Genomic DNA, 13,206 nt, shown 5'->3' on the forward strand with positions numbered 1-13,206 from the left:
TAGTTGTGGTATATTATTATTGTTTTTAGTACTACTATTATTCTTGCTGTAGCTTCTGCATCTCTGAAAAAAATGAATAACAGTGAATATTTTCCCTTAACACTTCTTCTGTTTAATGTTCCTGTTAAAGTGTGTGTTGGCAGTGCTTTGTAGTTTTCTTCCACCATAGTTAAAATGCTTATATTTCCCAAGGTGAATAAGCTGCTGTGATATTTTAAAATCTGGTTAATATATTGACTGTTTTAAAATAAAGCCATAAAGCCTCCAGGCAGAAGCAGGAAGTAGATCAAAGGGCCGCGGTAATGGGGTTAGCTCTCTGATTGGCTAATCATGTCTCATTGTTTCAGTCATTATTTTGCTCAACTTTTAATTTCTTCCTCCTAAGGATCATTGAGCAAGGCAATTACATGGAGCTGACCTTGTGTATTAGGGCCAGGGCGGAGGACAGGAAAGATGTCCCATCATCCCTCTCTCTTTTTCTAATTTCTTCCACAACAATATAAAAAGTGTGGCGTCAGAGCCTCCATCACTATCCCCTCTCCTCTGTGGCTGAACATGAGAGTCGACGGAATATTAAGTCCCTAGCATTAGAATAAACACGTCGTGTGTTAAATCAAAATCCAATTCTGTGGTCTATTATTTTCTGGCATAGTAATGACTGCCAAGGATTAGGAATCAATATTTCACTGCAGCAGGGACATTACGGGCTTTATTCAGGCCGTAATTGAGTTTTGAGGAGAGGCCCTACCCTGGAATCTGCATTAAAGATAAGGGCTCCTTTCATGTGGATGCACAAGTAAAGCTGAGTGAGGCGACACATTACACATCAGCGACACATCAATTACGGTGCACGCCAGTTAACCTTGCAACACAGCAGCTACTGTAGCTGTGCGGCATAATTAACACTAATTCTACCGTCAGAACTAATAACTGACTGTAGTAACTGTCTACAACCACCTGCATACCTGTACCTGCTCCATACAGGCTCGCATACAAGTTGCTAACTTTTCACTTCTGTACATGTAAACAAATGAACACCGTGTGTTCTGCGATAAACTGAGAGGAAGAGCCAGCGCGCGCTTCCTGCTCTCTGGTTCTGCTCGTGCTCGGATAGCGAACTGGCCCGGACCGTACCGCTCCGCGCGCGCAGCCCCGAGATAATAGACTATTAGTGGAAGTGGGATTCATTTGTAGCCAATTAAAACCCGTAGAGTTGAATAGGAATGCATAAATAAGGAAGGAGCTGGACACGCGGGCGCACACGCACGCACACACATACACCGACATATGGGAGTATATGATAGCGGGTCCTCGCGGGGGCAGCTAAAAGCCAAAAAAGGCGTTGAGAGCTGCATGAGCTGGAGGAGAGAGAGAGAGCGCGCGAGAGAGAGGGGGAGAGGAGGCTTCGCTTAACTAATAGGGAGAGAGAGGAGGCGCGAGCTAGTTTTAACTATTAGAGAGATAGATCAGCGTCCGTCCCGCCTACAACTCCTGTCAAGCTTCCAGAGCGCGCACCCACCGGTGACCAGACAGAGCGCGCGAGGCTGGAGGTCGGGACCACCGATCGCTGTTTATGTGTGTGTGCCAAGACGGGATAACGGCGCCGTACAAGACGGACAGACATTAGATCACCGGAGACGTTGTGTTGTCGCGGTGATTGCGGAGGATGAAGGGAAAGGATCCGGAGAGAAGAAGTCAGAGAGATGAAATTTAAAGTTTCACGGGATCCAGTTAAAGCCCTTCAGCTGCCCGGACTCTCGCCTATGGAAAACTTTAATAACGGGCTGACCACATCATCTCACATTGGATGTTGATGGGACTCAGGAACTGGCCTGTGGGGTGAAGTTATTGTTTTCACATGAATACCTAGCCTTGTCCCTTTAAACGGTTTGGTCTGAATATTTTTGTCATTTTGAACCACTCCTTCATTTTAAGTCGGATTCTTAATATATGGGACAAGGAGATTAAAGTGATGAACCGGGACAGAGCGGTACCGGGGCCCGGAGCGGACGGGGTCCAGACCGCGATAAGCCTGGACAGAGCGGTAGCAGGGGCCGTGGCGAACACGGTCCAGCCCGTGATGAGTCGGGACAGAGCGCTAACGGTGCCTGGCGGGGACGGGGTCCAGACCGTGGTGGGCCCGGACAGCGGAGATATGCCGGACGGAGGTGCTGCCGGGGAAAAGCGGCTCTTCGCCAACGCGGTGGCGGGAGGCAGAGATGCTCAGGCCGTGGAGAACCACGTGGAGCCTCCACCGACTAACCCGGTGTTAGCGCCGCCACAGCAGGTAGATGCATGGGACCAAACTTTATTATTTTATTATTTTCTATAATAATAATACATATTATTTGTAAAGCGCTTTTTTTTAAAGGCACGGGGGGAGCAGCACAAAACAAAACCTTTTTAAAATAACCGCCATGAATGAACCGTGACTGAGAAAATAATTTTCAAGAGTGGAGTGATGTGTAGAATGTTTATTTGTGTCTGTTGTTGTTTTTATGAGGATGATGATAATGTTCCGTCTTGTGGGCCTGTGTTGTCATGTTGTGGTTGTCCGGTGGCAGCAGGGAGATGAGGCCTTAATTAAGACATGGCAGTAAAATGAAAAGCCAATTTGCTTCGGTAATGTGTATAATAAAAATAAACGATACACCTATAGATACCATCAAATGCGTTTCAATAAAAAGCGCACAGGGAAATGTACTTGTTTCTGCAAACTCTGTTCTGTATTATATTGCGCTAGAATCTATAAAACTGAATGAAAACATGCAAATTCTACGATTTCAGAATGATGTGACTTAATCTGAATTCCAGCATATAAACAAAATTATCTTTCCATTTCCCTTAAATTGGAATTTCTCAGATAATCGAAAGTTCTATGAACTATTAGTTTAAATAACGTTTAATTAAAAAAGTGGTTAGTTCTCGAGAAATCCCTCACAGAGAGGCCCATATCATTAGATGAAATGTAACTGTCGTAAATTACAACCCAGGTTTGTTCTGAACTCTTCCATAGCTTAAATAGAGGATTGGTCCTCTTAATCGCAGATCTGATTATAATAACAGTGATTATTCTTATTATCAGATCTTAATAGGCCCCTGGGTCCTACCCGCATGCTCCCTCGGATTATTCAAAGAGCGAATTATAATATTATTAATGTGGGATTAGTCATGTCGGTATGGTCCAGACTGGCCTCATTAATAAATGAGTGATCCTAACCAGGATGTAGTGCAGTGGAAAGCCCCACTGAGCCACCGCACCATCTTTTATCTGCCAAATATTGGCCACCTTTTTGGCTCGACATAAATCTTAAGGATATAAATTCAGTGTACATATCTATATCACATAGCTAGTAAACACGGTGTGCACATTGGGGATTTTATGGAAATCATAAATTAATGCTTGCATTAAACTCTAAAAAAACATCTTTGTTTTACAGTTATTTTCATCTAGAAATAATAAGAATAAAAGTTGACTTCCTTTTTGGCCATACACACCATGTGTATAAATAAAAGTGGGATTGATTCGTTCACCTTCTGATACCCTTTTGACCGCTACATAGTGGATATAGGAAATATTTGATTTGTGCTCACGTTGTGGGTGTTTGCTTTATAAATGAAGACAACCGTCCGTTTATTGGCGGTGATGTGTGTTGTTCTCACTGGTGTTTGTCTGCCTTCAGGTCTTAGTTTTCTTCAATACCTTATCCCTATTTACAGATATGAGACTCATGTAATTACCTTATTTCACGGATACACAACTTGTATTATTATTATTGTTGTTGTTGTTATTATTCGTGTTATAATTATAACATGTTTTATGATTGAAATAATTATGGCGAGTGTTGCAAATGATTCACAATAGCCTACATGTTTATGAATGAATACATAACTCGATTGAAAATAGGTGAATTAGATCGGTCCACTGCAGGGTCTCACATTGTCTGGGCCGAGGAAGAAATACAAGAAGCGCAAACAAAAAATGGAGCTACTAACTGTAATTTATACTGTGAATGAATAATTCCAATGTGTTATTTGCCAGGGCCCTACCGGGCACCGGACCACCTCTTTCTCCGTACTGGACATTCTGGACCCCAACAAGTTCACGAGCAGCCGAAGACAGCAGCAGCACGCGAGCCACCGACGTGAGCGGGATCTGAGCGCGTACGGAGCGGAGAACCGGAGAGGAGGAACTGGGGAGCGCGAGCCCAGCCTGGAGCCCAGCAAAGGCTGCTACGGTGCGGAGGAATATCAGAGCAGTAAGTCTGAGTTTACACGGAATGAACCTTTACAGCCAGGCTCCTCATTGTCCCCGTTAATTGTGTTTGTTTCCCTTTTAAATAGTGCCCCCCTCTTTTCTCCGTCAAACTGTCTTTAAACGGCCACTTCAGTTTGCTGAATTAACTGCTAGGCTACTGCTAATTCAGCGTTTTTTTCCTAAAAACGAATTATCCTTTCTCTAAATCTTGATCTATGTTTTGTGTTTATTTGATAATTTACTCTCCTTTTAATTGTAGGTCAAAACTGTTCATCAAAGTTCAGGAAATCACGTGCCATTTTTTCTTGTCATTTTTTCTTTTCTATTCGATTTCTTTTGAGGGTGTATTATTGTGTAGCGTTTGTTCACTAATCTCCACTTTTTATGTTGCATTTATCCAATTTTCTGCGTGAATACTGGTTTTAATGAATAATACATTTGGCAACTTTTCAGTGTGTGGGCCTATATGTGTCTTTATTTTCAGGGATGTTTTCCGAACAGTCTAAATCCTGAGATAATGGGCCAAATGCTCCGACTTCCCCACCAGCGCCAAGTATCCCTTCAGCCCAAATTTACAACAAGAAAATAAAATAATAATAATAATAATTTGATTTTGTTCTCGTCGATTCAACCAATCCAAAAATGACACATCACAATATTTTACTAATATCTGATTGCTTGGTTTGGCCCTATGAAACATGGAGACGCATCGAGAGAGCAATGTCACTTTTTTGATCAGCTTTCCATAAACGCTGTTTGTTTGAGTGCCGGAGCGCTCCTAAGACGCGAGCGTATGCTTAAGTTATGGCTTGTTTTAAAAGGTTATGTAACGGCTGAACTACGGTGGCAAGTTCAAATGTTAGACGGTTTTATGGAGGACTGACATACTGATAAATGCACAGCCTCTGAGAAGTGCGGCGTCAGAGCGCAGTGCCGTTACGCACGGCCGTTCACTGGTTACCGTCAAGGCTGCTACAGTATAACCTCCAGACCTCTACGCACATCAGACTTGTAACTCGCTATTCAGCTTTTTAATAAAGAATCAGGGCGCACCATAGTCTCTTTTCCAACTTTATTTTTAGCAAATGTAGCGCATCAATATTTTACGCCCCCGGACCTCCCAAGCTTGTTACTTTTCCCCACTGGCTGGTGGCTCCATGCCATTGTGGAAAGCCACTTGATTACTGTACACAGCCTGCCCGTAAAGCAGTCTAGAACCGGGATTACAGTGAAGGCGTTCATAACCCAAATATTTTTAAGAATCAGAAATCGAAAAGAAAAAAGACAAGAACTGTTTCTGTTAGGCCTAGCTCTCTGCCGAATAACAAAAAAAGAAAAGAAAACCACGTCTTCATTGAAGCTCAGTTAAAAAAGAAAAAGAAAGAAGGCATGAGGTAAAAATCCAAAGACTGTTTTTTTTTCATATTTGAAGGTAGCCTTCATATTTTCGGTTCTACACCATTGTTCAAAAGGTTCTAGTGGCCTATAGACTGAGACTGGCCTGGATAATTACATTACAAATAGTACAAGACTTTGTGACCATAGCCAAAGGGCTATGATCACAAAGTATAAATAACTCCAATCTTGTCAAACACATGTTGAGTTTATATTTTATTTAAATATAGTTTTCAGTCACATTCCCAGTAAAAAAGTGTAAATACATATTGTTGACTACTTAAACCTGCATATAAAGGTCCTTATTGTAAACATATTTAAAATCAAATGAATTGAGATAATTTCAATATGTGTTCTAGATTCAAAATTAGCCTACTCCAATTACCGTAATTACCATTAACTATTAAGTAATAACAGCATGTTTGGCCCAATAGTTAACTGCGTTTTTTGTTATTCTCCGGAAGAGCTAAATAATCAGAGGTTATTATTAAAAATGGACTAACAAGATTCAAAAATATAATATTTTTTCTTGGGGCAAATAATTCAAATTTGTGAGCAGCCAAAAAAGGAACTACTACTATTAAACTAATGTGGTTAACAAACTTGACTTTTCTTTTCATCTAAAAAGTAAATGTGGTGTGAAATTGTGTTTTCTTCCTGTGTTTTTATACTTGTGAATTTGCATTTTTTTACTTGACGCTTTTTTTTCATTTCAGCCAACTAAACCAGAACGTTTGAAACATTACATTATTACATTATTTGTTCATTTCAGTTTTATTTTAGTCCTACAGTATAAAACATGCTCACAATGGATTTTCAGAGGAGAGCAAATGTATTTTTTTAAGTCACAGATTTAATGAGGAATGCTTCTATTGAACATTTTTTAATGTTGCACTTGTACCACAACTGCAATATGTCCTTGTTATATTTTTAGGATTTTTTCCAAATGTATTTTTTCAAACACTTCAGACATAACATTTTAGACATGTGAGCTACTCTGGATTACCAACACGGTACAGCCGGACGCCCTGGCGTCCTCAAACCCTCGGCGGCCCCGAAGTTGCTTTGTGGCTTTCGGTTTGCTCTAATTGAATTTCACATTTACAGTGATTGGAATTTGTTTGGTAATATACCAAAACATAATCTAAAATGAGAAGGGCATTAATGCTTCTCCTGCATTTGTACTCTACGTTTGTGGGGTATTTTCTTGGATAAATATATCATAATAGTATTCCAGCTGGAGGGGATGTGTATGAAGACAGGGTGGGCTTCCTATTATGATAGTATTTGACTTTACTGCTGAGTAAAGTCAAATGTTAATTTAGATTCCTCCTCCTAATTGTATGATCCCCAAATGTTTGGCTGATAACAACTCATAGAGAATGACATTTTCACTTAGCACTTTGACTAATTGTGTGATTAGTTCCTCTGGAACTCTTTTGAAAGTTTGAATGATCAGTGTTTAAATGATGTAATTAGTCCTTTAGGGATTATAGGCCTCAAACATTTTTATTGTGACTGATTGTTGATCACATTTTTATTACTGTTTTGTATTGTGTGTTGTCTTGTTCTTGTCAATCAGCCACATTCCTTAAATCATAAGCCTTATGTCTATAGAACATAGTTGCCATATACAGTATTGCAGACTGATCACACTTCCAGAAAGGCGGGCAAGACTGAATTACCAACTGGGAAACACTGGGGGCCTTGGGGAACCTCAGGCACCCTGACACTGATTTATTGCAAATGTATTTGGTAATAAACACCACTAAAGCACGATATGAAACTGAAATGATAGAGGCCCTGTCTTGAAGAGGGGCCCTGTTTCAAAGTTTGGATTTAACACCGTCATTATTTCAGTTGGTACTATGCTGACATGGTGCATATCTCTATTGCATATTTGTGTTTAATTAAATGACCACAAACTACTACCACACTGAGTGACACAATACAAACCTGGGGCAGGTGGTCCAGTTTCTGGGGCACAAAACAACATCTAATGACACACATGCATCCAAAGGGGCCCTGGGCCCCTAGTGGGTTAATTGAGCCCTTGTTTTGGGAATTTATAAAGCCATCTGACAATTTCCACTTCAACATGTGTCACAGATGCCATTTGTTCAGCAGTTTTCCGGAGGCTGTCAGATAGTGGCCATTGGAGGAACTGCAGCAACACACACACACACACACACACACACACACCCACCCACCGTGTATATATATATATATACACACACGCAAATCTGATTATTTTTGCTTTATACTGTAAAATTGTAATCATGAAGTGGATGTTAATTTGACATTGTCTTTGTTGTGTGTGTATTTCCAGAGGTAGGCTTTGTATACAGAAGCCAAGAGGAAGATGACTACCACAGATCCGGGACCCCAGATTCAGAGGCTCCAGACGGGCCCTACAGCAGTGAGGAGAGCAGCTCGGCCCTGCCCAATAATGGAGACAGAGATCTGGGCCAGCACAGCCACCAGGACCCTGGCAGAGACACCAAGAGCCCCGGAGGAGATCCCACAGGCCAGATCACCGATGTCCAGGCCGACGGGGTCCAGGGCACACAGGGCAAACCCAAGAGGAAGCGCTCTGGCTCGGACTCCAAGTCAGGGAAGCCCCGTAGAGCCCGGACTGCCTTCACCTACGAGCAGCTGGTGGCGCTGGAGAACAAGTTCAAATCAACACGCTACTTGTCAGTTTGTGAGCGGCTCAACCTGGCCCTGTCGCTCTCCCTCACCGAGACCCAGGTCAAGATCTGGTTCCAGAACCGTCGGACCAAGTGGAAGAAACAGAACCCTGGAGCAGACACCTCCGCCCCCACTGGTACAGGAGGACCAGGAGGTATGGGAGGAGGGGGAGGCCTGGGAAGCCTTAGCCCTCTCAGCCCGTCCCCTCCGATCAGTGGGCACCTGGCCATGCATGCTGGCTATGCCGGACACCATCACCCCTCCACCGGCAGCCTGGTCCAGCTGCCTTTCCTCACCGCCAGCCACGTCCTGTCCCCCTTCATGCTGGGGACACAGAGCTACGCTGCACCCGCCTTCTACAGCACACACCTGTAGACACACACACACACACACACACACACACACAGAAGGGTGCCCATCTACAAACACAAACACCAGACAGACTCATCCTCAGAAACACACTCTGATGCCATGGAAACTGAAACGTTTCAGCAGACAGACTGTCAGTGTTCAGCTCTGCTTTACTACCAACATTTGAAGGCTTTAATTTCAAAGGATTATTTTGATAGAATGTGAATATCTGCCACAAACTGTACATATATCTATGTTCTAGCTCCCTATTCCGAATGCTGTTTTAAACTACGTAATAGACAAATAGTTGATTTCTTTGTTTAAAAAAAAAAAAAAGTCTGTATGAATATTTGAATGTTTATTTATCACTTAAGGAATGGCTTGATCTATTGTCAGTACCGTGTAACTCCAGTTGTGATTGTTTTCATTTCTGTTATTTATTGAATTTGTTCACAGTTTCCATAAAATCCTTGGATGTACTGAATCCTCAGCTCAACATGATATTGTCCTTTGATATTAAAATTATGACAATTAAACTCTGAAAAACTAGCCCATTTCAATTCATTCTAATTGAAGTGGACAGCATGGTGTCCCTGTCTCCTCACAGCAGGTCTTGGGTTCAAACTCGGTGTTCTCCTATGTCTGTGTTGGTTTGTTCCCACAGTCTGACAACCTGCCTCTTACTGAATGTGTTTTCCCAGGACGTGCACTAGTCTCCTGTAAACCTAAACAGACCAAATTCCAAGACATTTTATCTAGCAAAGTCAGCGTGTATATGCAGGTACAATCGGAGCTAAAGCCAATAAATACCTGTGACTACTGTAGAGTCATTTGTCTTGGGAATGAATGGCGATTTTAACCTTTCCCACTAAGGACAAAAGCCAGATGGGTGTAAGTATTTTGTTTTTTTGTACAGAGGTAAAGAGTCTACAGCCATGCTAGTGACTTTGTGAGTCTGCACTTGAATACAGCAGAGCTTTGAGCTAAATGCTAACGTTAACGTGCTAGCATGCTTATGTAGCAGTTGTGTACTCTCTCTTTTGCATTGTGTTTTGATTCAGGCACACTTGATGTCTTTTTGGCTCCAACCAGCCATTTATTCACTGGACAGCATATAGTAGACAAATCTGGTAACAAACATTAGGGTGTCTCACAGCCCACCTTGTGTCACAAACTCCGGGAAGTGCCAAAGCAAAGAAACAAATGCTTTAGCTAGCAGTTTGTTAACATGTTACTAATGCTAAATAAAGTTAGCAGTTAGCATTTGCTCTAGAAATTATAAATCGAAACAATTCTACGAAGAAAAAGGAACTTATACAGATTTCACAACGGAGCTCGTCACAGATCAACCTACCACGGAGACAGCGGGGCACACCACTCAAGTCTGCAGGGGCCCAGCAGAGGGCACTCACAACACACTTGTCTCCGTGGAAAACTAATGATAATAAGTTATAAATGATATTGACAGAAATAGAGGAAATAATATGAAAATGATATGGATTAGTAATAACTTAAATTCACAGTAAAATGAGCAAATAATGACCAGTGATGGCAAGTGGAATCATTAACTCTGTTACATTAGCTTTGAGCTAAATTCTAACGTCAACATGCTAGCATGCTTACAATGACAGTAAGCTTTGGTAAATGCTTTGGCTCTTCAGTTTGGCATCTTAGCATATTCGCATATTTTTTCACTAGCAAAAAGAACAATGCGATGACATAGTTGAAATAGTAGCTTTCAGCAGCGTTAATGTCAACAGCGATTAGTTAGCTGTCTCAAAAAAGCACTCCACTGATTGATTGCATTCCTAAATATTCAGACTCATGATGAGCAGTTTAAAAAAGGATAAAAATAGATGAAGCAAAACCAGAGATATCCTCTTTTTAATGCCATACATTCTTCTTTCTACATGAGTGCAGACAGTTTAGTTAGAGATTTGTTAAGCTAGTGGCAGCTAATGTAGCCTGCAGCATGAGCAGCGGGACTCCCCAACATCATGGAGCCACTGTGGCTCCTCTAGTCCATGTCGATGTTTAAATAAAACATCTATGTTAAAATAGAAGCCCTCCGTTAAAATGTAATAATTCTCTATCGGTTTTAGGTCCAGGGTCCGGATACGACGTCTGGGTCCGGACTTGGACTGCGGTGTGCCTATTAGTGACCCCTGAAGATTACTTCAACCTATCATGTAATTGAAATGCAGGACTCTGTCTGAAACAGAGACTCCTATGTGTCATCTTCAGCAGTTGCAGCAGCTGAAGATGGAGGTCCTTAGGCCCTGGCCCAATGGGCACTGCCCAGTTTCTAAATAGGTATGAGATAAGTCTGTGTGGGCCACACTCATAACAGAAGCAACTCCCAACTCGTCAAATCAGTGGGCATAACTGGGTAGGCGAGAGTGCAACACAGGAATCCAACACACACATGCATGGTAATCCGTGGTTGTACTATAAATGACTTGATATGGCCTGAGCTAGCAGCCAGCTGTCATCCCTCAGGTTCAATTACCAGCCTCACATGAAACAAACATTTGAATAAATGATGATTGTTGATTGATGATGAATGTTCGATCAATGATTTCTCTCAAAAACACAATGATCATTAAAGCTGCGAGCAGCGATGAACGGGCCCTCGCACCTTCCCGCGTCTCGGGGGTACTGGCGGGACACCGGCAGAAGCGGCCATAAATATCTGCGACTATCAGGCAGCGTGCCCACAAGTTAGACATATTTTTAATGCTTGGACTGTGTGACGCTGGAAATTATGTAGTGCAAATATTCCACCAGTTCCTGTATCCACTTTGTGACGCTAGAGAACACGCGCAAACATGCATTGTGTTGCTCTACATCAAGTATAGACCACTTCATTTAAATGTCATATAAATCGGATTCAGTTTGTTACATAACGCTGTCTTCCTGTTGCCAGTAGGTGGCGCTATGACTTTGAGTGAAAATTGGCTTGTAGACATCCTCAGGCCATGACTTATCAAATATGGCAAGTTTGGGACATATTTGAGCAAGTCCAGTGAAGTTACATCAGCTTGTTGTTTAATAGCGAATCACCATCAATGGCCGCCACATCACGGCTACGCCATTCTATCAAACGTAAAGCTTTGAGTAACTTTTAATTGCAAAGGTCTTTAGATTATACTGACCACATTTGAAGTGGATCTGACAAAATCCCTAGGAGGAGTTCGTTAGAGTATAGCGACTAGAAATCATGGGAAAATTCACACAAAAATCAAAATGGCCGACTTCTGGTTGGTTTTAGAGCATGGTCCCAAGAGACTTTCTTTTAAGTCTCCATGTGATACATGTTTATCATAATAAAATATAAAATATCATATATGTACATCAAACGTAGCGCTGGGGCTGCGCTTTTGAATATTTGTAGGGGGCGCTATCGAGGCAATTTCCAACGGTCAAGCCAAAAAGCCATATGAAATATTTATTTACATCACCTATGACACCTGTGCAAAGTTACAAGGCTTGCTGAACATCCTAAGCTACAGAAAAATAAGCTTCATTTTTCATGATGAATGACGCGTTGCCACGGCAATGGGCGCCACATAAAATGAAGGTCGTTCAATGTCAGTAGACCATTTCAGTAACTTTTCATCATAAATATCTTTAGATCATCAATCGCATGAATTCTGTGGGAGGAGTTCGTTAAAGAGCGTCTGAAAACGATGAAAATTGACAAAAAAGCCAAAAATGGCTTAACTACTGTGTCGCTCTCAAGTGGTTGAATGGAATGAAAATTGTAGGGTACGTAACAATATACGATGTGCACATATGAGACAAATTTTGAGATTATAGGTTAAATGGTTTTGAAGTTATGAGTATTGAAATACAAAGCCAGGCCTTATGAAGTTCATTGGTCCATATCTTCTAAACGTAATGAGATATCAAACATCTTTTGATGAAATGTTATTATATAGATCCAATACTGATCCACAGCAAATTTTGTCACAATCGGATTCAGCGTGTAGGAGGAGGTTACAAAAATGGGTTTTTCACAAAATTCAAAATGGCGGAACATTTTGGAAGGCAGAGCTTAGGGGTCCAAGAGGCTTTTTTGTAGACCTCATTTGGTGGCATGCCTGTGTAAAATTTCAAGTTAATTGGACATACTGGATGAGGGGGCTAAATTCTAGGGGGCGCTAGCGAGCAATTTTTTCATGTTCGAGCATGGGACCCATAAAATATCAAATTTTTCAGCAGTCCTGATATTCTCACCAAAGATGGGGGTGTTCGGGACATGATAAAGCCCCCAAAAAGGCATTTCATTCGAGAGAAAAAGAATAATAATCCATCCATCCATTTTCCTCCGCTTATCCGGGGTCGGGTCGCGGTGGCAACAGGCCAAGCAGGCTGACCCAGACCTCCCTCTCACCGGCAACATGTTCCAGCTCATTCTGGGGGATCCCGAGGCGTTCCCAGGCCAGCTGGGAGATGTAATCCCTCCAGCGTGTTCTGGGTCTTCCCCGGGGTCTCTTCCCAGTTGGACG

At 42.0% G+C, this 13,206-nt stretch overlaps 1 protein-coding gene across 1 annotated transcript; it reads left to right on the forward strand.

Moving 5' to 3' along the window:
• Positions 1-1,972: 1,972 nt before the first annotated feature.
• nkx1.2lb (NK1 transcription factor related 2-like,b) lies at positions 1,973-8,793 on the forward strand. Its single transcript, XM_031877631.1, has 3 exons — positions 1,973-2,287; positions 4,043-4,259; positions 7,983-8,793. Exons 1-3 carry the CDS (start codon positions 1,973-1,975, stop codon positions 8,717-8,719), a joined length of 1,269 nt encoding a protein of 422 aa, XP_031733491.1. The 3' UTR covers positions 8,720-8,793.
• The last annotated feature ends 4,413 nt before the right edge of the window (positions 8,794-13,206 follow it).

Source organism: Anarrhichthys ocellatus, unplaced genomic scaffold (genome assembly GCF_004355925.1).
Source record: "Anarrhichthys ocellatus isolate YVR2014 unplaced genomic scaffold, GSC_Weel_1.0 scaffold142, whole genome shotgun sequence".
Taxonomy (NCBI): domain Eukaryota; kingdom Metazoa; phylum Chordata; class Actinopteri; order Perciformes; family Anarhichadidae; genus Anarrhichthys; species Anarrhichthys ocellatus.